The sequence below is a fragment of the Triticum aestivum genome, chromosome 2A (genome assembly GCF_018294505.1).
Source record: "Triticum aestivum cultivar Chinese Spring chromosome 2A, IWGSC CS RefSeq v2.1, whole genome shotgun sequence".
Taxonomy (NCBI): domain Eukaryota; kingdom Viridiplantae; phylum Streptophyta; class Magnoliopsida; order Poales; family Poaceae; genus Triticum; species Triticum aestivum.
Window position 1 is genome coordinate 744,108,189 of NC_057797.1, and position 27,537 is coordinate 744,135,725.

The following is a 27,537-nucleotide window of genomic DNA, read 5'->3' on the forward strand; positions in this document are numbered from 1 at the left end:
AATAACCAAATTGTTTCCTTTTCCAGGATTCTCCTATGATGGAAGATGTTCTAATCATCTTACAGTCAAGGGTTATGGCAGATAAACTCACAAAAATATTTATTTAGATCTTTCAGTTTGGAAGTGCCATGTTTTCTACTTGTACTCTACAGGCAGTGTTACTGATCTGTTTTCAATCTCAGTATGCCGTCTATCCGGATTTTGTATCGCTTGCATAGTGCCTAATATCATGAGCCAATTCTAATATTATTTATAGAGCTTTCATATTATCATTAGTATGATGGAGCCTGTAAAGTATTGTCCACTACTGATTACATTAGCTTCACCTCAGAACGTGGAAAGAGGAAGTAGAGTTATCAATACTACTGTAGATATTAATGTTTCCGGAGCATCGTTTCCAATTGTCTGTTATCTCATTGTGTTTATGAGCAGATACATCTCCTGTGACACTTAGTCTTACACTTGCTGATATAAACTACTTGGCAATATTTATAGAATGTATGTCTTTATATTTGTACTATTCGATACAAATCAGTTGTCCTCGGCAAACATTGCGGCTTGCTTTTGGTACAAATTTTGCCTCTATGATCTGTAGTTTTGTGTTTATCCTGGGCAACAACTACACTTTGCTGGGCATCAACTACACTTTGCTTTTGGTATATATTTAATCTATATGCCCTACATTAAACTTAGTTATCCTGGGCAACAACTATACCTTGCTCTTGATGCATCTTTGTAGTGTTTGTGATATATACTGAACACATTATTTTGGGGGGTTATTTAAATTTCTTTTGGATGTTTTAAACGCTTTGTGATATTAAAGTTTTAGTCGTTGGGTCACTGTGAGGCAACACCCGCAAGGCGCGCTTCTAATCTCATCATTAGACCAAAACATTCGGACCGGCACCCTCGCGGCAAGGCGCGATCCCGATCTAGTAGCTATATGAAAGCAGGGGAGCCGTCCGAGCAGAGGTTGGCAAGGATTCTTCTTGGCACGGAAGAAAAGTTCCTTGACTCGCTCCAGTAAACCCCACGCACGCAAGTCATTAATTTTTTTTGCTTTTGCTTTTCAACACGCACGCCACTCATCATCACACTATTCCCCACCGCAATCCCCAACGCGTGACACAGCTTCCACCCCCCTCGATCGGAGCCGGGCCGGCACGGAACACTGCTCCCCTCCCCTCTCCTCGCACCGCACGCGCGCGCCGGGTCCCAATCGAACCTCACGACGCACGCCGCGACCCGATCCCGATCCCACCGCGCCAGGAGCATCGCCCCGTCCGCCCCGTCCGTATCCGGCACCCCCGAGAACCAGAGTCCCGACCGACACCGCCCGCCACCCCGACTCTCCCGCGGCAACGCCTGAAATACCCCGCCCCAGCGCCCGATCCCGCGAGAAAACTCGCCACCCGTCGCTTGGGCTTGACTCCTCGTCTGCCTCGGATCGAGTAGAAACTTCCGGTGGTAGGTCGCCCCGGCTTTACCCCACCGGCCACCACCCCCGCCCCGCCCCCAAAACTGTTCTCCTCCTCCGCCTCGTGGAAGCCGACTCTCTTTCCGTGGGGAGCGAAGCGGGGCGGGCGATGAGGCCGGGGGCGCCAACGCGGAGCTCACCCACCCAGTCCACCGCAAGCATGTGGCCGGGCAGGTGAACTCCACTCCCCCGCTCTCCCCACGCGCCGCGCGGTTAAATTGCTCGCCTCCTCCACCCCGCAGACCGCAGCAGCAGAGGCCGATCGAGCCGCGGCGGCATGGGTCCCAACCTCAAGTACCGGGCTGGGCTCGTCCTCATCGTCGCCGTCGTGCTCATATGGGTCACCTCCGCCGAGGTCACGCAGGTATGCTCCTGCCAAGCCCAGCTTTTTCCTCCTCCTCTTCCTCACATGCTTGCTGCTCCTTTTCTGTACTTTATCATTATTGTTGTTTATTCGAGGCCTCTGGATCTTGGCTGCTCTTGTTTGATAGTTTCCGCAGGCCTTTTGTATCGCATTTATTCTTCATCTGAATTGTTTAGTGTCATTGAGAAGTCTTTACTGCAATAGACAATTGTTTCACGGTGGTGGGATGTTATGGCAGCGTGTAGAATACGACCGAGCCTGCGCATCGATATGTTTTTCTTCTAGTATTTTCCGACCTCGATTTGGTAGCTTTTGCCACCGGGTGTCCTGGAGAAATTTGCTGTACAAAGTCGTTGCGTGTGTGGGTAGATGTCTGTACAAATGGAAAAATTGCTGTGAATGCTCCATGGATGTGTGCATCTGTCAGCATTTCAGTCTTTGCCTTGCAAATGCTAGTTTGCTTGAGTTGGTTGCTGACACTTCACATCACCAATACCCGGATGATTGTAGGTGGTTGTGATATTCTTACTCACCTAATGCATCATTGCAAGGAACCTTACTTCAGTTTTGGCAATCAGTACTTACATTTTACTGAAGAGCACTACATGGACACACTCTACTAGTTCATCAGGAGAGCATATGCGTTTCACCCTTACATGAATGTTTGTTTTGTTCCTTTTGATAAATTTGTTGTTATCAATGAAGCAAATTTTAACTTGAGCATCTGAACTGAACCTCTGTGTGCAGGGGATTTTCGCTAACTACAAGCAACCATTCGCAATTACTTACTTGGGGGCCTCCCTTATGGTGATCTACATCCCGTTGGCATTTCTGAAGGATTTTATATACAGATTGCTGAGAAGGAATTCTGGAAGCAGCAAGGCCTCAAAAATCGCGAGCAAATCTTCATTTGGCGGTAGCGCTCCTCTGAAGAATGGTGAATTTCAGAAGATGCTGGAAATGGAACCACAGAAAACCGTGGTGATAAAAATTACTGATGTGGACATTCCTGTACTAGAAGAGACGAAACCACTCATCTGTGGAATTGGTGAATGTGAGGGTGGGGTTTTGAAGGAGCAACAGCTTTCCACCAAGGAGATTGCAATTTATGGGTTGTATCTTTGTCCCATATGGTTTGTCACAGAGGTAAATTTTCCAGTTATCTTGCCTGTTACTTATGATTCATGAAATAGTTTGGTTTCAGTCATACAGACAGTATTTTGATCGATACAGTTACTCATCTTCTCTTATGCTTTGGATGCAGTATTTGTCAAATGCGGCACTTGCAAGAACCAGTGTGGCAAGCACTACTGTACTATCTTCAACTTCGGGACTCTTCACCCTTTTCATTGGTGTGCTACTGGGCCAAGATTCCATAAATGCTGCCAAAGTTATTGCTGTTTTTGTTAGCATGGCTGGTGTGGCAATGACAACTATGGGCCAGACTTGGGCAACAGATGAATCAGAAGTAAGCAATTCAGGGTGAGTGGGTTTACCCTGGCAATTAAGCTTCTCAGCTGTGCATTGGTACCAACTGCCAAGTGGCTGTATACTGTCCATACCTAATTTAGCTTCTCACCTGTGCATTGGTACCAACTACCAAGTGGGCTGTATATTGTCCATAATTAGCTTCTCAGCTGTGCACTTGCTTTCTTTTTAGTAAAGATGGTTAGCTGCAATCAAATTATTTTTCTTAAAAAGGAGAAACTAAAAGCATTTGACATTCCTGTTTCATGGGGTAATTAATGAGGCTGTTTTTGGGGATGAACTCATCACTTTGCCAATTGTCTAATTCTTGAGCTTTACAACCACAGGGCCACACAGAGGACTCTTCTAGGAGACATGTTTGGTCTTATGTCAGCTATGTCATATGGTCTATTCACAGGTTGGTTATTGCACTCTTCTCTTCAGTTTGTAGTCTATTCACTGGTTGGTTGTTGCCTGATCCTGATTGTTTCACATCATTCCAGTGCTTCTCAAAAAGTTTGCTGGAGAAGGATCAGAAAAGGTTGATGTCCAAAAACTGTTTGGTTTTCTCGGACTTTTCAGTCTTTGTCTTCTCTGGTGGCTTGGTAAGATTTTTCATTTTTGCACATTTTATTGTTCTAATAGTGCTCAGTATTCAAATATTCATTGATATAAATAGCATGTACTAAACATAAACTGCTGACATACAAGCCTTATGGCATTGGACGTGAGTCTCATCGGAAGCTACAGGGACTGGCTGTATTCACTCATTCATGACCCAAAATGTTCTGTATGTTGTGCATGCAAGTATTTTATTTGGTATTTTGGTCGAATCGTCAGGAATAGTTTTGTGTCGAGGTCCACATGTACTTTGTATGTATTTATAGTTTGTTCTTCCTGGTCTAAATATACCAATATGCTGAAGTGTTTGTATCTTTTCAGTGTGGCCATTAACTGCACTTGGCATTGAGCCAAAGTTTACAATGCCCCACTCAGCTAAAGTGGATGAAGTGGTGCTGGCAAACGGCCTTATTGGGAGTGTGCTATCAGACTACTTTTGGTACGCATTAAGAGAAGGCTAATGTTTTTTTTTACAATATTGCATAACTGCGGTGTTTTGACAACGTAACTTCTGCACAGGGCTCTTTCCGTGGTTTGGACTAATCCCTTGGTGGCCACGTTAGGCATGTCGCTCACAATTCCACTAGCGATGGTTGCTGACATGGTCATCCACGGCCGACATTATTCAGCAGTCTACATTTTTGGCTCTGTCCAGGTATCTAACTCTTTTGCCCTGCATCTCAGAACTGTTTATTTTAGGTTTTGTTGAAAAGCTATAATTCTAACCACTTCTGATGCACAAATACTGACAAAAACTACTGTTATCATTTCGAAAGTTGAAATAGCTATTGCCTATTGGTATCCCCATGTTCAGTTCTCTGAACCTCTTTGCCTGCTCAAGATCACTCTTACTTGCATTTGCCATCTGTTTTACTCTGTTTACCTGTGCTGCTCTTGCAGGTATTTTCTGGGTTCGTCATCGCCAATCTTGCCGACCGCGTTTCACGTTTCTTAGGTCTATAGTCGTGAAATGTACAAGGTTGAATCGGAGTGTACATCTGGAAGGTTGGGTAGGGTTAGTAACGAAGTGTACATTGGGTGTTTGGGTTAGTTAGTTATAAGGACAGCTCTGTCTTCTCTGTAAATCATAAGGATGGGGGAAATGGCATTGCAGCTCTGTTTCCTTTTTACCTTCGGCCCCCTTTACACGCAGGAATGGATAATTTTGGTGTGGTGGAATTGAAACAGTGAAAGCTTAGCATACGTAAGGAACATTATGAATTTATGATGTCGTGGCAGACCTTTGAAACTGTAAATTCTTAGCTTTTGCTATGCTATGTTAACGCCTGTATAGCGCAAAAATTTTCAGCGCTCTCACAGAAAAAGAAATTAAATAATCTTTGAGCACCATACTTGATGTGTGATGGGACTACACTTCAAGATAAAAAATCGTAATAATGAAAGGTTATGTTTTTTTAGGGGATCAAATGTTATGTGCATGCCTAGTTAAGGGCAATCTTCCTTTTTTTTTGAGACAAAGGTCAATTTCCCTAAACGGTGCCTGCAGCCGCGTTAGGTGGGCTGGCCCATTTTTCTGTTTCAGTCTGTATGTTTTTTTTTCTTCAGGGTGGGTCCAACCACTGACCTCCTGTATCGAGGCGCAATGCGCTAACCAACGGGCCGCTCAAGCTCGTCTGATATTTTTCAACATTCTCATTATTTTATTACTTCTACTTTTTCTTTCCTTTTTCCGTTTCTCCTTTTCTTTTCCTGGTTTGATGAACATTTTCTGCCAAATTGATGAGCTTTTCTCTAAAAGTTGATGAATTATTTTTCAAATTTCCATGATTTTTTTTTCAAATTTGATGAACCTTTTTCCTATTCAATGAACTTTTGTAAAAGTCGATGAACTTTTTTCTTCAAATCGATGAACTTTTTTCATTTTTTGATGATCTTTTTTCTAATTTGATTAACATTTTTTCAAGCTTGGTGAACTTTTGCCAATTTGGATGAACCTTTTCCAAATTGGATGAATTTTTTTCAAATTGATAAACTTTTTCCCAATTCAATGAACTTTTTTTAAATTTGGTGGACTTGTTTCATATTCAATGAACTTTTTATCAAAATTGATGAACTTTTTTTCAAACTCACAAACTTTTTCCCGTTTTGAGTTTTTTTCAAATTCATAAATCTTTTTGAGTTTGCGATTTTTTCAAAATATATTATTTTTTTAAATGAACTTCTTTTGAATTCGTGAACCTTTTCGATTTGGTGAACATTTTTGTGAATACGCGAACTTTTTTTGCATGTTTGTGAACTTCATTTGAAATCTATGAACATGTTTTCAAATAATTGAAAAATCTAAGCATTAAAGTGTAATGCCACGTCTACGTTTCTATTCTTAAACAACCCGCGCTGTAAATAGCGACTAGCAATTATTGGTCTAGTGGTTAGCATCGCTATAAAGAAGTTCGATGGCGCGAGTTCGAATTCCGGTTGATAGACATATATTTTGTTGTGTTTTTTGGCTTTGCGCTGTCGTGGGCCAGCCCACCCAGAGGTGCTGCGAGCGCCAGTTAGGTTGTGCGGCGCTGAAGGCGCGCAATAGGAGGCCTCTCCCTAGTTGGTGTAGAGGCCAGGACAATAATTTTAAATGAGGCTATCATGTCGCTTCCTTGTGGCCCACTCGGGCGGACCATGTAACCTAGCGCCGCCACCAAAAGAACCTCCAATCCTCTTGCCGCCGTCGGAGGAAGTTGTAGGGCGGAGCCGCTGACGTTGGCGGCGGGGACCTTTATGCTTGTGTCGTGGGGGTGGCCCCGGGCATGGCGGAGCCCCTCTCGGTGACGGTTGCGGCAACGTTTTGACGTGGCTACTCGGTTCCATCAAGGCTGGGCCGTTGCCTGCCTCCTCGTCTGCGTGTGACGTTGGGTGTGCTAGGTGGTGGTGGCGTGCTTTGGTACGGTTGTGTTGGCGTCAAATCACACGGTTGGGGAGCTGACTGATCCTGGTTGGGATCAGCAGGTTGGCGTCTAGCATAGTCACGGGCTGTTTACGGGGGTTTGACGGAGTGGTTAGCAGTGATTGGCTGAGATTTGGTTTAATGAGGCAGGCCCCACCAATGAAAATCGGGGGGAGGGGGGCAATTAGTGGAGGACACGCATGGAGGGTCCATAAAAGTCCGTTGTTTCCCTCCGTGCGTGTAGTATTATCGCCCCAGGGAGGATTGGGATATAGCATGGATATGACTGGTGGGGCCAATGTAGTGAGTTAGAGTATCGATTGATCCCATCCTAGATTATCTTTTTCCCGGTGCATCAAACGGATCCAGGGTTTAGTTTGACCAAGATCGATGAGTACAGGGTATCGATTTTAGAGATGTAAGGTTGATGATTCATTTGTGTCACACTATACAAGCTCATTAGCTCAGGGTTTAAAACAGACTTAACGAATGCTCCAGATTACATGGAGATGCGGTCTGTTCAGATAGAACTTGAAAGTTGAGCCGTATCTACCACAACTATACGCAGGGAAATCAATCGCAACAACTCCATGCCGTACACGTACGGGATTAAAACATATTTCAACAGGCTCCAGTTCATCGTCCGCGACATCAACCCAGCAACATTACTAGATCCGTAGGTCGCGCAGTTCACCCATGGCCAGGGTGCGCGGGACGGGTCGGATCTCACGCCGGCGGCCTCCTAAGGCGGTCCGCGGCGGCGGCGAAGACAGGATCAGCGCCCTCCCCGATGATCTCCTCCTCCTCATCCTGCGCCGCGTCGACACCCGCACGGCGCTCGGCACTGCGTCGCTGTCCAGGCGCTGGTCCCGCCTCCCCGCCGAGCTCCCCGCCCTGGACTTCAGTGTCTTCGACGTGCTCCCGGAGCGCTACTGCAGCTGGCTCCGCCTCCATCTCAGGATCGACGACGCCACGGATGAGAGTGTCCTGGCTAACTTGATGAGGTACGAGCGCCGCGCCATGCGCGCCCTAATCGGCTTCATCCAGAGCCGCCTCTTGTTGGACGCTCCCCGGAGGCTCCGCCGGCTGGGGCTCCAGTTCTTCTCCGCCGACAATAACAGCGGCCTCATCAACCGGCTCGTCGCCAAGGCCATCGACGACTGGGGGGTCAGCAATCTGGAGGCCGTCGCCGCGCCGTTCTACACGCAGCCGGCCGCCGCCCACGCCTTTCCCGGCCACGGCCTCTGCGAGCGTCCCCGCGCGTCGCGCCTGCGGAAGCTCAAGCTCGGGGGCTGCGCCGTGCTCCCGCCGCTTCACGAGCACGGCGCGCTCACCAAGCTCGTCCTGCAAGACATGCCGGAGTCGGTGCCTGTCGCGGCCTACGAGGCCGTGCTCGCCTCGTGCCCGCAGCTGCAGGTGCTGCACCTCGTGTGCTGCCTCTGCCGCGGCGCCGAGGTCATGACCGTCGACGCCCCAATGTCGCGGATCAGGGAGCTCGTCGTCGACAGGTGCGAGTTCCCGACGATGATACGCATGGCGGCCCTTCCCGGCCTCGAGAGGCTGGCCTCGCTCGGAACCAGGGTGTCCTTCGCGGAGTCCGCCTCGTTTCCCCGCCTCAGCCAGTGCAACCTCGCCTGGTTCTCCGATGCCCAGCCGACAAGGACGGTGCTCGACTTCCTCGTCCGACGGACCCCGGACATTGCCAGCCTTATGATCCGATTCACCGGACCGGAGAGGTGGATCGTGCCGTGGAGCCACCACCCGTCGTCGCTGCTGCCTAACCTGACAAGGCTACTGGTCGCCGACGTGCCTTCGTCCTGGGACGTCTCGTGGCCCCGGCTCCTCCTCGAGACGGCGCCTTCCCTCGAGACCCTGCATGTCCACGTCGCCGCCTGCGTGCAGGAGCCCGGCGAGGAGATAAGCTGGGGGGCTGCCGTGCCCCGGCACCATGGCCTCAAGGAGTTCGTGATGGCCGGTTTCGGGGGCACGGCGAGGCAGGTTTACCTTGTCAGGTTCGTCATGGGAGCGTGCACGGCGCTGCGGTGTGTCGCCGTGTTCAAGGAAGGGCATGCTCGTGACAAGGGGCACTGGGACTGGGAGATAGTGGTGCAGCCACACTCGTGGACCGACGAGGAGAGGAACAACTTGCTGGGCCAGATCATGGATGGCGCTTCTTCCTCGGCTGCCTCGGTTCAAATGGTTTTTGGCTGAGTTAGTTTTTCACGTGTGTTGTCTATGGCTCAATGGCTGGAACCTTCAATATGCGTCGGGTAGTTTAATGGTCCCTTGGGAAATACACTTTGATTCCTGGTTATATACACCCTATATGAGGATTTTTAAATAATTAAACAAAAAGGCAAAATAGTTCAGAAGTTTTTTAAAATAAAATTGACTTACTTTTGCTCGGGTATATATTTTTTACGAAAAAACAACATTGACTAACAAAAAAATTGTAAATGTTTCTAACAAAAAATTCAGTTTTTTTTAAATTCCATTTTTTGATCTTACTGTTCACCCGAGCTCACATGAGCTCGGGATTAGAACAGCCACATCCCCATTATGGTCATGTACTCTCATTCACTCCAAAAAAACCTAGTGCTCCCTAGATTAGGAGCATCCGCATGTATCTCGGGCTGTGGGGGTCACTATGGACCCTGTCTGTAAGGCTGTGTGTCATTGATTGAGAGTAACACACACCTAGTTGTATTGGGCCGACGGGTGTTTTTTGGTTTTTTGCAATGTATTACTTGTATTTTTCTTTCTTTTCTATTTATCCTTTTCTATTTTTTATTAATTCTTTTTATTTTTCATATTATAATTCATGAATATTATTTTCAAACATGAATATTTTTTAAATAGACAAATATTTTTTCAAGTTCTTGAATATTTATAAAGTTTGAGACAAGTTTTCAGTCTATGAATTCTTTTACATTAGTTCATCCTTTTCCAAATTCCTGAACATTATTTGAAATTAATGATTTTTTTAAATTTCATGGTTTTTTAATTCATGACATTTTCTAAAATCTGTGAACACACTTTTATTTAACAACTCATTCAAATTAAAAAATTGATAGCCATTTTGTTTTCTAAACTAGCAGTGAAGCAAGCGAGTGGAGCCGGGAGCCGAGCTGAGCAAATGAGATCTTCATTGCTCGGCCCATGTGAGCATTATGGCAGTAGTTTTACAATTTCAACGTAGAACAAGAGTTTTTAAGGAGGAAATACACAGGAGCACCTGGGTGCTCCACCGCCCAAAAATAGGAGAAAAAACATTTTTGAAATCTTGGGATATGAAACTTGCGTGCCCAATCTACTCCCCTGTGAAGTTTTATATGAAAATACCAGGAAATGTATCTGTGGCGAAGAAAATAAAGTCTGAACTAAAATCCATCTAAATAGTTTTTTTTCTATACATAGGACTTTTTTGGTCTTTTTGCCACAGATATGTTTCCTGGTATTTTTTCCTGAAATTTCACACAAATATAGACTGGGCACCCAGGTTCCATATCCCAAAATTTCAGTTTTTTTTTTGAAATTTCTCAGTATTTTTTAAACTTAATGTTCATATAGGGGTGTGTAGTGCCCAAGCGCTACAAATACTCTTCCCTTTCAAGGGCTAGTTATTTTGCTGGGCTTCCAGAATAAGCTGCTCCTACCCAATTTATTCTAGAAGCCCAACCAATTTTTTTTTAGTAAAAGCTTATTCTAGAAGTCAGCAAAAGAACTGGCCCCAAATATAGAAGGGGCTCACACAACCAACGCAGGCTACACCAAGGCCCAAATATGTATCTTCTTAGAACAAATACTGCCTCAACTGCAGCCCATCACGATATGCAAATGAAAGGAACACCAGTGGCGGCGCCAGCCTCAAGAATCTGTGGGGTCAATGGATTTTTTTCTTCACGGTGAACAGGAAGTGAACAGTGATTCTAGGCTGTTTTTCAAAAAAGCCCGACCCCACAGCTTACACATAGATTCGCCTCTGACCACCGTAACATAATTAAAATCCAAGCCAACGTAAATAAAACCAAAACCAAACAACTGACTGCAATAACCTGAAAGAGCTGATCCCACGAGTGAATCATCTGATGTATAGTTTCAGGTGGGTGACGGATGGGTGATTGGTTGCAAGTACCAATCATTCCATTCAGTAAACAGTCGCTTACTACTGTAGTATTGTCCTACTCTAGTACTCCCACTTGGCCACTTGTATTTCTGCTTTGCTTTGTTTGATTCAAGCTTTAATTAAGCCGCATTTCATACTCAAACATGAAATTACTTGTCGATCGTTCCCTCATTTGCGAATCCGCACGTCCGTTAATGCTGCGGCGTAAGTGCCATTAATTCAGACGTGCACGGTCCGACTTTGGAGATGGGATTGTACGGCATGAAGATAGGACCAAATAATTGATGAGAAGTTGAGAGCACACGGTGACCGAGTGGCTTCGGTTTGGCATCTTGAAACCTAAAAAACCTACTGAGTGCAACGTATATTTCTTGATCGAGATGCGTGGGCATGCATTCGTCACTCGCTAGCAGAGTACGGTAACAAAAAAAAAATCATATCATGTATATTAAGTATAAGCCCTTTTACAGTGTACAACCAATTTCTTTGGTACCGGCCTGCTATATATATAGACCCTCGGTCGGTATATATAGATCAAAAAAGGAATAAGAACCCCATGTCTAAATAAATAACAATAATAATAATCATAATCAAAGGAGAATAAAAGAACAAGAAATGTAAAATAATAATTGTACCCTAAATATAGGAATTTGTTTAGCTTCTTGAACAGTAGGTCCATGCACTTAATCCATGATACTGCTCGTGGTCTTCTTGATGAGGTCCCATGCACTTCTCACATGCCTTTCCTCTTGCAGCGACGATCCAACGGCGAAACGGAGCACAAATTTGTCACCGATCACCGTGTGTGCAAGATAAGCCTTGCCAGTTTTGTTCAGATTTTCCATTAGCACGCGGTTGGCCTCGTCAGCATCCTTCTCCGTCATGGCTCCACTTGCCTTGATCCGAAAGCAAACAAGAGCAAAGTTCCTCGGTACGACCACTTCAAACCTGTCATCGGCACGGACGAAATCTTCAAACATCTTGGCCATGGCAACATCACTACGGATGTGCTCTTGGAGCTTTGCGGTACCATAGGTACGCATGACCATCCAAAGCTTGAGCCCGCGGAAGCGCCGGCCAACGCCGACCTGCATGTCTTTAAGATCGGTGACCTCGCCGGACTCGGTAGCATCATTCTTGAGATACTCCGGGTTGGTCTCCAATGAGTCACTCAGTCGGTGAGCATCACGGACATAGAGACATGTGCAATCAAGGCATGTGAGAAGCCATTTGTGTGGGCTCATGCTAATGGAGTCCACGCGCTCGACGCCGTCGAGATGGTGGCGAAACTCAGGGCAGATACATGCACTGCCAGCGTAGGCAGCATCGACGTGGACCCATGCACTGAACATGGCGGCAACATCGGCGACGTCGCCCACCGGGTCAACGACATTGGAAGACGTGGTGCCCACGGTTGCGCAGACATATGTTGGCACAAGACCAGCGTCGGCATCAGCTTGCATGACCTCGAGAAGCTTTGCCGGGTCGAGCCCATAATTGGTTTCTGGCCCGGTAGGGATGGAGCGGATGTTGGCGGGGTCAAATCCCGCGAGGCGACAAGCCTTGAAGAACGTGGAGTGGGTTTGGTCGGCAGCATACACAGCCAAGCGTGGAATGCCAGACACGCCGACAGAGCCGCTTCGACGCAGCGCTGCATCACGGGCGGCGACTAGCGTGACGAGCATGGCCTCGCTTGTTGTGCCAAGGATAACCCCACCACCGGTGCCACGACCAGTGCTGGTGCGGTTCATGAAGGTTGTGGGCAGACGCAGGAGCTGCGCAAGCCAGTCGAGAGCGAGAACCTCCATCTCAGTGGCGGCAGGTGAGGCCTGCCACGTGAATCCGACGGTGTTCATGGCTGAGGCAATGAGGTCGCCGGCGATCGCAGCTGCGCTGTTGGTGGAGGGGAAGAAGGCGAAGAAGTTGGGGCTAGCCCAGTGCGTCATGCCGGGGACAACGGAGGTCCTGAGCTCCTTCATGGTGACGTCGAATGGCGCAGAGTAAGTTGGCGGGGATGCGCTGAGCTCGTCTTGCAGGTACCCCGGCTTCACGTTAGGGAGTACGGGCATGGACTCGATGTTGGTGTAGTAGTCGGAGATGAAGTCAACGGCCTTGTGGAGGTATGCACGGACATCTTCGGGGTTGAGCGGCTCGAACGCCGCCTTGTCGTCGGGGATGGCGGAGAAGGACATGGGGTTGGTGCCCAAGCTGCCCATTCCTTTTAGGTAGGTAATTTAAACCTTGATTATGAGCAAAGAAGGTTGGGAGGCGGAGAGAAGGATTGGCTTAATGAAGTTGAGCTAGGTAGCTTTGCTGCCGGAGAGCAAGAAGAAGAGGCGGAGGAGCTAGTAATTAGCTGGCTTGCTTTGCTGCTTGGTGAATGGAGTTAGTAGTTGGTGCGGGGTATATATAGGTGGATCCGGGAAGCGGCGTGGCGGGGTGGGCGTTGGATGGGTCCTGGTCGCGCGGGCCTACGTATGCTGCTTGGAAGGTTGGTGGTTGGTAGATATCCGAGCACAAGCGCGCGCGACATGAATCTGATGGTCAACTCGTCTGTTCGGTCCGGATACGTCCGAATAGACCCGTTATGATGCCGTTCGTTAATTGGTCACCGTCTGGCTGCTAAAGTTTTTTTTTTCTTTCTACGCATATACTCCGGACTACTAGGGGGCATGGATGGTTTTCGTCACCACAAAAAATCGTTTCTTGTTCGTATTATTAACTGCATATAATACAATATCATGCGGTCAAGATAGACCTTTTCTCTCCTAAAAGAAATTATCTATGGCTAGGGCAAATTCTCCGCTTCAGACTTCACCGGCGAGCCCGCGGGTTCGCCTCTCCTCTACCCGGCGCTCCATCGGTGGTGGGGAGGGGGATATGGGTGTCTTCGTTTCGGCTGGTAGTTTAGGTTAAGTGCTTTTTAGTACTTGCAAACGTGGCACTCCGGTAGATGACGACGTTTCTTCTGCATGTTTGTCTTCCAAGATCTAATCCTCGCCAAGTTTGTCCATCTAGATGTATGACGGAGCTCTGGCCTGGATTCATGATGTCTTCGTGGAATGGCGAGATTTGGTGTTAGTTGGTTCATATCTATTTGTGGGCTCAACGACGACGATTGCGGCTCTATGGCGCTGGTCCTTAGGGACAAGTGCATGAGGACTTTTTCTGGCTGTTATCGACAAGGTCAAGCCGGTTTCGGTAGGGGAGTGGCGACAGAGACGAGTCGATGGACCATTCTGGCGGCGGTAGTGGTCATTTGGTGGTCTAGAGACCTCGACGTATTTTTATTGTGTTTGAGGTGTTTTGTACTTTTGATGAACTTTTATAATAAATCTAAATCTTTCGCAAAAATACAATCAAAGCACCAAGTGTATATTCATACAACATATATGTTAGACCTACCACAATGAAGAGTAACATAAACTAGTATCATGTGCTTGACAAGTTTCATGCCATATGGGATAGCAGTTCTTCGCTGGTGAAAAAATAAACAAGTCTAACATTTGGAGGTAACATTCGGCGTTTGACTCTCTTTTTTTTTTTTGCGCAGGTCAAAATGCTTAAGTTTTCCCCCTGAAAATTTGCATGTACCATTTGGGTGTGACATTGAACACATCTATATTTTTTAGTTTGTTTGACATTTGTAAAATCCATTTTTGGCATGCAGGAGCATGTGCTCCATAGAGCCAAAATGGATTCCGCATGTGCAATACATAGTACTCCCTCCGTTCCTAAATATTTGCCTTTTTAGAGATTTCAAATGGACTACCACATACGATGTATATAGACATATTTTAGAGTGTAGCTTCACTGATTTTGCTTCGTATGTAGTCACTTGTTGAAATCTCTACAAAGACAAATATTTAGGAACGGTGGGAGTATCATACAATAGTATCATGTTATCACTACATTTGTTGATTTATAAAGTCTCAATTTAAAGTGCACTCCATTTATTTATTTTTATTTTAAAAATCTTTTGACGTGCCATGGTACTGTGCCATATACTAGAACCTTCTATAAAATAATTAATTGATGTGCCACATCATATTTTTGTTTACGTGGTAATGCATCATATTCTGATGCTCCCGCTGTGAGAGGTCTTACACGAACAATGCAACTTGTGGCAATGTTAGTAACTGTCATGGGTCCTGACCAGAAGAGATTTAGCGAGCGGTTTCCATCTCACTTGTTTTGTTTCAAGGGGTTGTCTCATTTAGATGGCTTCTTTTAGCACTTCTGGATCGATCCCTGGCTGAGGGCTCGCTTGCGGACAGGGCGAAGGTGGCGGTGACATAGGATGACGAGACAATGGTTGAGAAGGTGGTGGGGGGAGTGGATGGTTGTTGGGTAAGGAGGTGGTTTCCATCTTTGCCTCTTGATAATATTCAATTTTTTAGTGAATGCAAAATGTTTTAATTGTGAAATACTAGCCCCCTGCTAAGATATTAGAAATGCAAAACCACATTGTGAACTATAAGTTATCCAATCATAAACATTTATCTCAAGTTTGAAAAGGAGGTAAAACTCTTAGAAATTGACGTATATAGATTAAGTGAATGGTTAATGTTGCACACCTTTTATGTTGGATTGAACCATACATATGAATAATTGTTAGATTCATCTACAGATGGCACCTTTAGAAGCATGACACAAGCTCAAGCTCAAAATGTTTGGGTGGCATGATGGAAAATTATGTCAAATGACATATTGAGAGGGTTCCAACTACAATGCTAAACTCTACCCAATAGGTCCAAAGTTAAAATGCCAAACCTGGTATGCATATGTCTATGTTTTCTATTAATAATGCATCATCTAGTAAAATGCCAAACCCGGTATGCATATGTCTATGAGTGTACCCTCTCCGAAGTTATACAAGTTTTGTAAGAATTATCGGAAGTGCCTAATAGAACTGCTTGCAACAAACAAATTACTGAACATATAGGGCTAACTATTTCAAACGGCGAGGAGAAATATAATCAAGATGCCAATATCTCTATATAATTAGAGGATGGTTTGGAACCAATTGAACTGATTACCATTAATAATTTTGATTGTTATGCTCTTCGTGATTGTAGTGCTAGTGTTTATACAATTCTTACATCCTTATATAAAGTGATGGGATCTTGCTCAGTCCACTATGTAAAAGCTAGTGCTATAATATAAGTTATGCTCGCATTAAGTATCATTCTGGACATAGAGACCCATCATGTGTGTTCAATTATTTTGGGAAGGAGGGCGGCCCTAACATAATTCATGGGTATTTAGATGAAGACCACTTCTTTTTGGCAGAAAAAATCGTAATTACATCATCTATATGAAATATGTATTCAACAAATATACAACTCATGTGCACATCACGTCTACTTCTCACACTACCTCCACAACGTGTCCCATATATCGTCCCATGGCCCAATTATGCAACCCAAAGCCCATTAGGAGTTCAGGACATAGTTGGCAGTGGCACAAGGGCATCATCATGGGGTCTCTCGGGGGTGCTCGACAAAACACACGCACACACACACACGCGCACACACACACACACACACAGAGAGAGAGCTCCACGATGGCTTGAGTGTCAGAGTGTGGACGATGTCGCACATGATTCACTTATAAGAACAAATGCATGCTATGAAATCACTCATCACACGCTTTGCTTTATGTAAACTGTGTTCACTTTGACCAACCGTGTACGATCAAGCGCCATACAAACCGTGTGCACACCAACCGATATGCTTAGTGCGCTTGTTCATACCGTTCATTCATTCATTCTAAAACGAGCTAAGCTGCAGAAATTGAACAGCCTGCCGTTTCTAAAAGTAGGGTTCAAACCATTATTTAAAGTATTATAAATGTTATGGGATATGTGTACCCAACAAAATTGTCAGGTTAAACAACGTTCTTTTCTTTTTGCGAATGAGGTTACTACTAGCCACAATGGGTAGTAACATAGACTAGTAACATGCCCATGTTACTAGTCTATGTTACTACCTCTATAGTGGGGAGTAACATATGTGTGATAACATGCAGCACTTCATTTATTAGGCTATAGACATATTTTGCCTTAATATGTATGATGTTACTCATACTACTAGTAACTAGCTATGTTACTACTTTTCTCTCTTTCTTCATTTATTGCTTGCCACATCATCTAATTTATCTAGATATGTGGGATGTTACTATCAGCATACAACCCTACATTCCACTTTTGCTAAGGCCGATGAACAAATATTCCATCTATGGTCAACAAAAAGTTAATGGGATCAAAGTGAGAATGGGGCGTCGCTTTGTTGGCTAGGCGCTTGGGTACGCAGCCAGCCCGCCCTTATTTGAGCCTCAGCTCTAACGTGTGGTGCTCACGGAGTTCTTTTCTATTAAAAAAATGCCAACATGGTTTAGCCCTGAAAGTTATCAGTCTGAAATTTGCGGAAAAAATCTGAATTTAATAAATTATTTAGGGACCCAAAATAACTTTCCCAGTCTATTTTCAAATGTGAACTGATTTCTTAATTGATGTAAAAGTTGATCTCAAAAAGTCAAAGTTTTGTGATTCTTTCTTGTTCCTCTTAGTCAACATGCCCACTCCACTTTTTGTTTCTTGTTTTTCTAGCAGGTTGAAAGAAACCGCTTACTATTAGGACATAGTGTTTGGCACCACTTAGGGCTACTTGATTTATTTTCTTTAATATTGCATCAGGTTTAAACTATTTCATAGCCTCCCGCCCTATGAAAACTACTTCTTCTCTAATGTGAGATGTTGCTCGGTCCACAAAGGCCAACATTTTGAAAATAACTACCAGTTGCAGGACACCAGTTCTAAGGCAGAAGGTGCACTAGGCATCAGAAACTTAAAAGCAATAAACAAAAGCCTAATTCTTGCTGCGTCCTGGAGGTTAGCTAAAGAACCTTCTTCTCATTTATATCATGTTCTTCAGGCTAAATACTTTCCTATTACTACTATTTGGAAGGCCACTGTGGCCCCTCCTAAGTCAGCTTTTTGGGCTTCTGTTTTAAAAATGCTACCCAAACTGAAAGATCATGCTTTCTATCAGCTTACTAAAGGAAACATCTCTTTGTGGAGTATGCCTTGATGTCCTTTTTGGAATTCCATTCATGATTTTCTTATTCCTTAACAAGTAGGTTTTATTTATCCTTCTTTGGTTAGAGATCTTTGGCTGCCTGGGCAAAAAAATTGGAATCATCAACTAATTTTCTCTTTATTTCAGCAGCCTCTTGCTTCTCATAAAATTAACATTGATATCATTAAGAATAATAATGAAGATTTGCTCTGTTGACCCTTGGCTCCTAAGGGGTTTTGTTCTGCTAAAGCTGCCTACAACCTTTGTTTGCAAGCCATTCACTCTCATCCTAGAACTGCTCCTCTTCAGGTTTCTCTTGAGTTAAAAAACTTTCTCAAAGTCATTTGGAAGCAGAAAAATTTGTTGCCTAAAGTCCAAACTTTTGCTTGGAGGCTTCTTAGTAAAGCTTTGCCGACAGGTATGAGAGCAGAACATTTTTTCACTCATATTTCTCAGACTTGTTGTAGGTGTGCCCAGCAAGAGGATGAATTTCATCTCTTCTTTCTTTGTGATTTTGCTAGAGCTGCCTGGTTTTCTGCTTCTTGGTTTCTCAGATCCGGTTCTCTTGTTCAGGACCATAATTCAATGCACTCTATTCTCATTCATCTGGTTTCTATGGGGCATCCTTATGCTTCCTTGCAAAATGTTTTGAACTTTTTATGGTGTATCTGGAAAGCTAGAAATGATTTCTTATTTGAAAGAAAAAGATGTCTTCCTTACAAAGTGCATATTGCTGCTGCTCATATTGACATTGCATTGCATGAGGAATCTTTCCTCCCTTCTAATAATCAGATTTGTGCTAAGAACCATCTTGAGGCTCGGGTTGTTCCTAAACAAGGGCAGACTCTTAAATCTGATATGTTGATTAATGTTACTAAAATCTTTTCTGATGCAGCCTTTAGATCTTCAAAAATTTCAGGTCTTACTCAAGGGGAAGTAAAGACATATGTAGGAGTTTACTTTTGCATACCTTCTCCTCGGAGAGAAATTAACATTCAGGTTCAAGCTTCAGCGCCTCCCACTTCTACTCCTATTCAAGCAGAAGCAGTTTCTCTTGCATATGCAGCTCATTTGGCAGTCAGTCTTAGTGTTCAACAACCAACATTTTTAACCGATTGTCTCTCTCTAGCTTCAGCTGTAACATCTAGGAAGATAATCCATTCGGCTGCCCCTTGGAACATCAGAAAAGAACTGGCTTCCTTTGTTACATCTACTGCTCATCTTAACTCCCAAGTATTTCATATTTCCAGGAGCCTGAATGGAGTTGCTCACGACCTTGCTCAACAGGTTTATCAGTCTATTCGTGGTCCTATTCTAGATTGTTCCTCTCACTCTCATGCTTCTGATGACTGTTCAGTGTCTGCCATTTTGGGTGATTTTAATTTTTCAGGTTTTCAGGTGCACAAAGTGTATTGTTTCTAGCAGCAGGATGGATTCTTGTTCAGGCAGCTCTTCTCTCCTTTCTGCTACTAGTTCAGGCCTGCATCTCAACATCAGACAGTCGTTTATTACTGAATTCTACGAAGAGCATAGCTTGCTGGTGGCCATCAGTCACGTTTGTGTTAAGCTTGGCTGATGCTGCTTCTCTTGTATGCTTCCCGGTTCATGTGTATCACATCTGTTCTAGATGTAGTTCATCTGGTTGACTTTTGGTCAACCTATCTTTGCTAGCTTTTAACAGCTCCTCTTCTTTGGCTGTTTCCCTTTTCCCTATCTCTATTCAAGCCATATGTACTCTCTCTTGTACTGTTGTTATGAGCTGTTAATGATATTGGGCACCTTTTGGTGCCTTGTTCTGTTCAAAAAAAAAATTGGATGCCAAAGCTCCCACAAAACAAATTGGGCCACGTAGAGGCCAATGCACGCTAAGAGCATCTCCAGCCGTTGACCCCCCAGGGGGCGCCTAAAATCGCCTCCTAGGGCGAGCCGGCGCAAAAAAGGGCCTGGGGGCGAGTTGGTCCCCACGCGCCGGCCCTAGGGCCGCCCCCAGACGCGCATATTTTTTTTAAAAAAATGTTCAGCGAATTCGTTTAAACACGGCTAAATTTCAGCCAAATTTGGCATATATTAACATGTTCGGCGGTACATAGCAAATATAACTAAAACAAAAAGTCACTGAACGCCGAGTAGTCGCCGCCGTCGCCGCCATCCTCGCCGCCGTCGTCGCCAACGTCGCCACCATCGTCGTCGTCGGGCTTCTCCTCCTTGACGTGACCGTCCCTGGTGGATCACTGACCGGCGTCCCCAATGCGGACTGGTGGCGGCGGCGCGTCGTTGTCGCTGTCCTTGATGACGACGACTCCTCCTTCATCGCGGCCCCGGCGGCGCTGCTCGAACCGCGCCAGTGCGGCGCGTTGGCGCTCCCTCGCCATCTTCAGGGAGTTCTTGCGCGCCCATTCCAGGGCCGCGTCGTCGTCGAGCTTCGCGTCGCCGTGCTCCGTCTTCACGGCGGGGAGCCCCGGCTCCGTCTTCACCGGTGCGAGCCCCGGCTCTGTCTTTGGCTTGACGAAGCACGAAGGAGCCGACGAGGAGGCGCGCCGACCGCCCTTGTTGATGACAATGCCAGCGCTGCACGTGCGCCGGCCGAGCGGCGTCTCCGCCGCGGGCTCGGCCTTGACGCCGAGCAGCGCCGGAGAGCCGTACGAGTGGGAAGAAGCCCGTGAGGAGGAGTGGGAGGAGGACGATGAGGAGGAGCCAAACCTCCTGGGCATCCATTGCCCGGCGCGTCAACGGTGAGACGGGGCAGCCGTCCTCGTCGGGGGAGGGTAGGCCAACGGCGGGTTGTTGCCGCCCTCGAGGTGCGTCAGCACGCCCTCAAGCATGCGGCCGGGGACGCCCCACCACAGGTGACGCCCCTCGATGTTCTTCGTGCCGCCCACCACCGGCGCCCCGTTGGTGGATGCCAGCCTCGGCGGCGCTCGAAGTACGCCGCCCACGCCGCGTGGTTGTCGGCAGCGTACTAGGGGAGGGCGCGCTGCTCGTCGGTGAGGGAGGCGCGGACGATCTCCACCTCGTCGGCGAAGTAGCCAGGGTGCGCCACGGCGTCGGGCAACGGGGGAATGGGCACTCCCCCGTTGCTGAGCCTCCACCCCGTCGGCCCGGCGCGCATGTCCGGCGGCGCCGGGATGTTGGCCTGGAACAGGAGCCACGACTCCTGTTCGCGGAGCGAGCGGCGTCCGAAGCCGTTCGCCGCCGCCTCGTCGCCAGGGAAACGCTCGGCCATCGGGAGGGGGAGAGGGAGGGCTCGGCGGTGTACGTGCGGGAGAGGGAGAGGGAGGGCTCGGCGGCGGCACACGGGAAAGAGAGAGCTCGGCAGCCGAAGCCGTTCGCCGCCGCCTCGTCGCCAGGGAAACGCTCGGCCATCAGGAGGGGGAGAGGGAGGGCTCGGCGGCGTACGTGCGGGAGAGGGAGAGGGAGGGCTCGGCGGCGTACGTGCGGGAGAGGGAGAGGGAGGGCTCGGCGGCGGCGCACGGGAGAGAGAGAGAGAGTTCAGCGGCTAGGGCTGGTGTGGCCAGAGGCGGGGAGGCCACCGGCTTATATAGCTGCGCCACGCCTGTGTGTACGGTGCGCGGGAGGGGAGGCGTCGGCGCGCCGCCCCGTGACGCGCTGCCCGTGAGGAATCAATGGCAAGGCTGACCGGCGGCAGCCTTGCCATTGATTCCCCGCGGGAAACCGAGGCGTTGGGGGGAGACGAGGCGCGGTGTCGCTGACTTCGGCTGGCCCACGGCTCTTTCGCGGCAAAACCGCTCGCCCCGGTATCCTCGGGCGCCCCCAGCGCGCCGGGTTTGGCCTGGGTTCGCCGGCGCTGATTTCGGCCCAGGCCGACGAAAATCGGGCTCCTGGGACGCGACTGGACCGTTTTTTCAGCGCCGGCGCAAAAAAACACCTGAGGAGGCCTTTCTGGGGGCGCAGTAGAAGATGCTCTAACATGCGAAGAGCCGCCAACGACCAAAATGGCCGTAGCGCTAGGTGAGAGCCAAAACAATCAAGTGTGCTCATGGAGTCATGCTCCCTTAAAAAAATTGCACTCATAACAAAAACTAGATGATTTTCCCCGCGCGTTGCTGCGGGATTTTAAAGATTAATTTTGAATATGTTCTATATGAATAAAATGATCTAAATCGAAAGCTATTATTTTTGAAAGTAATTACATGTGAACAAAGAGTATGCATGTATGCTGGACTATTGGAGATATAACAATTAAATTGAGGTATGCATGTGCTACCAAATAGTTTTAGTGGATGATGACGTGAAACATTTTGTGATGTGGAGGGCTGCATGTTGAGAGAATTAGACTTAGAGCATCTCCGGCCGCGCCCCCAACAGGCCCCCCCAGGCCACTTTTTCGGCGCCGACGCTGAAAAAGCGGCCCAGTCGCGCCCTCAGGACACCGAAAATCGCCGGTTCGGATCTTTTTTCCGCCCGGCGGTCACAGGCGAACCCGGCGCGCTGGGGAGCAGTTGGGGGCTCCGGAGCTAGGGAAAAGCACGCCTGGCCCACACCGACAGGGGAAAAGTCAAGGTTTTCTTCCCCCGACTCGCCTCGCACCCCCCGCGCCCTCGGCCACCACTAGCTATATCCCGGCGACGGCCGCCGCCCTACTCCGCTAGATAGCCATTCCCCGCCGGAAAATAGGAGCGCTTCGCCGCGGCAGCCCCTCCCACAGCAGTTGGGCGTTTCCGGCCGCGGAGGCGCGGTTTAGCGGCGGGTACACGCCCGCCGAGCGCAAGGTGTTCGGCGTTTTTCCTATCTCGGCGATGGACTCGGATGACGAGGAAGAGCTCGCCGCGCTGCTGGAGGAGGAAGCCGCGGCCGACGTCCAGGAAGAAGAGCATCTCATGGTGCTCGCCGCCCTCGCCCAGCTGCTGGCGAGCCATGAAAAGCCGCGGCGAGGTGGCTCGGCACCGGGGCGGTTGAAAGCAAAGAACTGGCTTCGTCTTGAAGGCTACTGCATGCTCTACTCCGACTACTTCGCCGATGCTCCACTTCACGGCGAGAAAACATTTCGGCGCCGTTATCGGATGAGCCGAAAGCTCTTCCTCGGGATTGTGAATTCCATCCGGGAGTTCGACAACTACTTCAAGTGCAAGATGGATTGCACTGGCGCTCTTGGATTCACCTCCATCCAGAAGTGCACGACAGCGATGAGGATGCTTGCATATGAAGCTCCCAGTGATTCACTCGACGACTATGGGCGCATGGCCGAATCCACCAGCATAGAGTGTTTCTACAAGTTCTGTCGGGCAGTGGTGGCAGTGTTTGGGCCACAATACTTGAGAACACCCGATGCGGAAGACACTGCTCGGATCCTAGCCCAGAATGCAGCAAGAGGATTTCCTGGGATGCTTGGAAGCATCGACTGCATGCATTGGAAATGGAAGAATTGTCCATTTGGTTGGCAGGGGATGTACAAAGGCGCCAAAGGCGGTTGTAGTGTGGTGCTTGAGGCGGTAGCCACACAGGACCTCTGGATTTGGCACTCCTTCTTTGGTATGCCAGGAACTCACAATGACATCAACGTGCTGCAGTGCTCTCCTATTTTTGCCAAGCTCGTTGAGGGCCATTCTCCTCCGGTGAACTTCGAGATCAATGGGCACCAATACAACAAGGGGTACTACCTAGCAGATGGCATCTATCCGAGATGGTCGACATTTGTGAAGACGATCTCAAACCCTGCGGCAGGAGGCAAGAACGCCTGGTTTGCGAAAGTTCAGGAGGCTTGCAGGAAGGATGTCGAGCGGGCATTTGGTGTGCTCCAATCTCGATTCGCTGTTGTTCGGTACCCCACTCAGACCTGGTCCAAAGATCAAATGTGGGAGATTATGACTTGTTGTGTCATTTTGCACAACATGATCATCGAGAGCGAGCAAGAAGACCCAATGTTTGACACTGAACCATACTACAAGCAGGGTCCTCTAGCCGAAGTTGATCACCATCTACCGACAACTTGGACTGCCTATCTCAGTATGCGTCAGGAGATCCGAGACCCACAGGTGCATCATCAACTGCAGAAAGATCTGATTGAGCACCTATGAAGGCTCAAGGGGGACGTCGTGTGACGAAATACGAGTTTTTATTTGTTGAACTATATAATTTGTATTGAACTATTTGTTGTTGTACTATTTTGTTGAAGTATTTGATTTTTCTGTGATGAAATATGTGATAAGAAATAATTGTGTTGATAATTGAACGCCGAGACACGGCGAAACCACGCCGAATATGGGCCTATTCTCGCCCATATGGGCCCTTTATTCGCCGAAATTGGGCTGAGCTGGGGGCGACGACTGGGCGCAAAACCGCCCGCAGCGCCGATTGTATCGCCGGCTCGCCCCCAGGAGGCGATTTTTATGCGTCCGGGGGGGGGGGGGGGGGGGGGACAACGGCTGGAGATGCCCTTAGTCGGGATCAACTATTTCTATATTATAGATTATAGATATCCAAAAAGGAAACCTCAGATATTAATTACTCAAGCTCATCTCCAGGTTCAGATTTCGTGAAAATCCCAATTCATTTGTGAGGTATGTGACGGTTTCGTGTACCGGGAGTATATACCGTAGCCGACCTAGACTCAGCCCAACATTTTCTCCGCGCGTTGCTGCGAGATTTTAAAGATTGATTTTGAATATGTTCTATATGAATAAAATGATCTAAATCGAAAGCTATTATTTTCGAAAGTAATTACATGTGAACAAAGAGTATGCATGTACGTTGGACTATTGGAGATGTAACAATTAAGTTGAGGTATGCATGTGCTACAAAATAGTTTTAGTGGATGATGACGTGGCACATTTTATGATGTGAAAGGCTGCATGATGAGAGAATTAGACTTAGTGGGGATCAACTCTTTATGTATTATAGATATCAAAAAGGAAATCTCAGATATTAATTACTCAAGCTTATCTCCAGGTTCAGATTTCGTGAAAATCCCAATTCATTTGTGAGGTATGTGACGGTTTCATGTACCGGGAGTACCGTAGCCGACCTAGACTCAGCCCAACATGACGATCCGTTACTCAGCTCCTGGCGATCAAGTCAAGGATTTTGGAGATGGCGAAAGATCCTCGATCGGTAGCAACCGACCTACAACCTTGTAAATCCTATCCTGGTCCCCGTATATACGCAAGGCTAGGACTAGATCATATCGAGTAAGTTTCAGGTGCTACCAGACTTCATATGCTACCGTGATATCTGATTTTGGATTGTTTGATTTCAGATCCAATGGCATAGGAGAAACTATTTTACATGCGTGTAATTTTGAGACTTTTGAATGACTTTTTTACAAAATGATCAAGAGCTTCTAGTAGCCGTTTGATCTGAGATCTAACGGCTCCCAAGAGTCCATAATATATCACCAAATCCTCAATACATCCACTATATGGAGAGGGATCCTCTGACATGCAAGAGGGAAGTCAGGGAGCTACAGTGGCCTCTTTGTGTAAAATATGGAAGGCAAGTTAGAGATCCGACACTGCCCAGGAACCACTGTAGATGCATAGATTACTGTGGACAATCACTGTACATAATCGTTGTGTTAAATTGCAGCTTATGAAAATCTAGAGAAGAGAAGTCAGGCTACTGTAGCTTCCCCTGACTTCTCTTCCTAAGTCAGAGGATCTGAATCCCCACTATATACTATACCATTAATCTCATATGAGGCTACCGCCATTAATACATCCAACCAGGAGTAAAGTTTTTACCTTCATCGTGACAGTCTGAACTTGAGTAATCCCCTCGTGTGAATCCCTTTGGTACTTCCGGCTATCGAGGTTACTGCGAGTATGACGAACGGACACTATGCAAGAATAACAAATTCAAAAATATTTTCACAACTTTATTTATTTCCAGCGCCATGGTTTTTTCCTCAAGCAGATCACAAATAAATAAATAAATTATACTCCCTCCGATCGAAATTAATTGTCGCAACTTCAGTACAACTACGACAATTAATTTGGATTACATAGAATAAATAATTAGTTGATCCACTCTCATATCTATACACTATATTTTTGGATGTTTCTGAAAATTTTCAACATAGTTTTGTTTTTTTAAATATAGACAGCATGATCGGAGCACAAGATCTACTCTTTAGGAGTGATGGGTAGAAGATTACGTGTGAGAGGAGAGAGAAGGTCGTGTGAGAATAATAAGTTGGCGACATGTGTATGAGGGCATATCATTTTGAGATTTATGATGTCATCGTAAGCACCTCGCCGTCGATGGAAACATTTCCTCCCACTGAAAGCGCATTGCCGGAAATTCTGAAATAAATCCAGAAATAATGTGAGTATCAGGACTTGAACCCTGATGGGTTGGTAATACCACGGTCCCTCTAACCATCCAACCACAGGTTGGTTCGCACAATCACATTATTATTAACAGGTAAATCACAAGCTAACGTACTAGAATATTCATATGCCATTGCAACGCACGTGCATTGTTATAGTAGGAGATGAAATATGGGCCACGGTCAGAATTAATCAACCGACTATATACCTGAACAGGAGTTGAACTAAAATGTCAATTAGTTAGGTGCACGCGACGAACCGGAGTTGTACAAATATTCTGGCTTCCTCATTTGAGTATGACTTGGTAGCCAGGTAACACTGTATCGATGGAAGAGAACATACGTCGTTTACCGTGTCTATATGCATACGTACACACGCACGAATGCGATCAAGAAACTTTCTCCATCCTTTTCGCTGACAAAGGTGCTGAGCTAATCCGGTCGCTGACAAAGGTGCTGAGCTAATCCAGGTAATTAAGCAGAAACGTACTACTTGACCTACCCTCAAAAAAAGACGTACTACTTGACCTAGTAATTCACGTATACCAACTTCGTTAATGTACTCAGGTGTTGTGCATCCGTTTCATAATATTAAAAGTGTTTTTGACACTACACTAATATCAAAACGCTTTTATATTGTGAAACGAAGCGAGTAAATTATTCTTCTCTCCTGAAAAAACACTCTTTCTTTAAAATGTATAAAGTGTACGTTTCGGCATGATTCTCCATACTGATATAAGATGTCTTATATAATAATTTACAGAGGAAATAAATTATAATTAAACATGACCTATTGGCTCGGTGGGTTTGCCCATCCATACGCGGCTGCACGGTACCCTGCAATGCTTTTGATCTTCTGTCAGGTTGCATGCATCGTCAACTATAACAACAAAAGAAAATGGGCGATCGAGTTACTTGGTTATTTAGTCAAATATATTTTGAGGGAAGAGACAGAATAAACTTTTTCAAGCGAACTGGTACACAACTTTTCATGTAAAGTTAATTTGCTTTGACTTTTGACCGGGTGCCTGGACGGACGTGGTAAAAGTAAAAAAGAAAAATCACGCGTGATACCTCTCCTACTTTTCATCGGAGCATGCGTGACTGACTGCGGCCTGGAAGACCTATTTGATCATGTCAGAAAAAAATGAACATCTTTTTTTAACACAATAAGAGTAAATAAGTTATGTGCAATACCATCTGAATTTAATTTTTCA

At 46.6% G+C, this 27,537-nt stretch overlaps 3 protein-coding genes across 3 annotated transcripts; 2 read left to right on the forward strand and 1 right to left on the reverse strand.

Moving 5' to 3' along the window:
* The first annotated feature begins 1,264 nt into the window (after positions 1–1,264).
* On the forward strand, positions 1,265–5,137 carry LOC123190798 (uncharacterized transporter C405.03c). The gene is made up of 8 exons (XM_044603520.1): positions 1,265–1,841; positions 2,589–2,987; positions 3,106–3,323; positions 3,656–3,726; positions 3,812–3,913; positions 4,251–4,368; positions 4,449–4,584; positions 4,830–5,137. The coding sequence occupies exons 1-8, from the start codon at positions 1,755–1,757 to the stop codon at positions 4,890–4,892; spliced, it is 1,194 nt and encodes a 397-aa protein (XP_044459455.1). The 5' UTR covers positions 1,265–1,754; the 3' UTR covers positions 4,893–5,137.
* A 2,122-nt stretch (positions 5,138–7,259) lies between these two features.
* LOC123186362 (uncharacterized) lies at positions 7,260–9,124 on the forward strand. The gene has a single exon (XM_044598139.1). The coding sequence runs from the start codon at positions 7,528–7,530 to the stop codon at positions 9,040–9,042; it is 1,515 nt and encodes a 504-aa protein (XP_044454074.1). The 5' UTR covers positions 7,260–7,527; the 3' UTR covers positions 9,043–9,124.
* A 2,394-nt stretch (positions 9,125–11,518) lies between these two features.
* LOC123186363 (tryptophan decarboxylase 1) lies at positions 11,519–13,318 on the reverse strand. The gene has a single exon (XM_044598140.1). It carries the CDS (start codon positions 13,171–13,173, stop codon positions 11,641–11,643), a length of 1,533 nt encoding a protein of 510 aa, XP_044454075.1. The 5' UTR covers positions 13,174–13,318; the 3' UTR covers positions 11,519–11,640.
* Between the last annotated feature and the right edge of the window lie 14,219 nt (positions 13,319–27,537).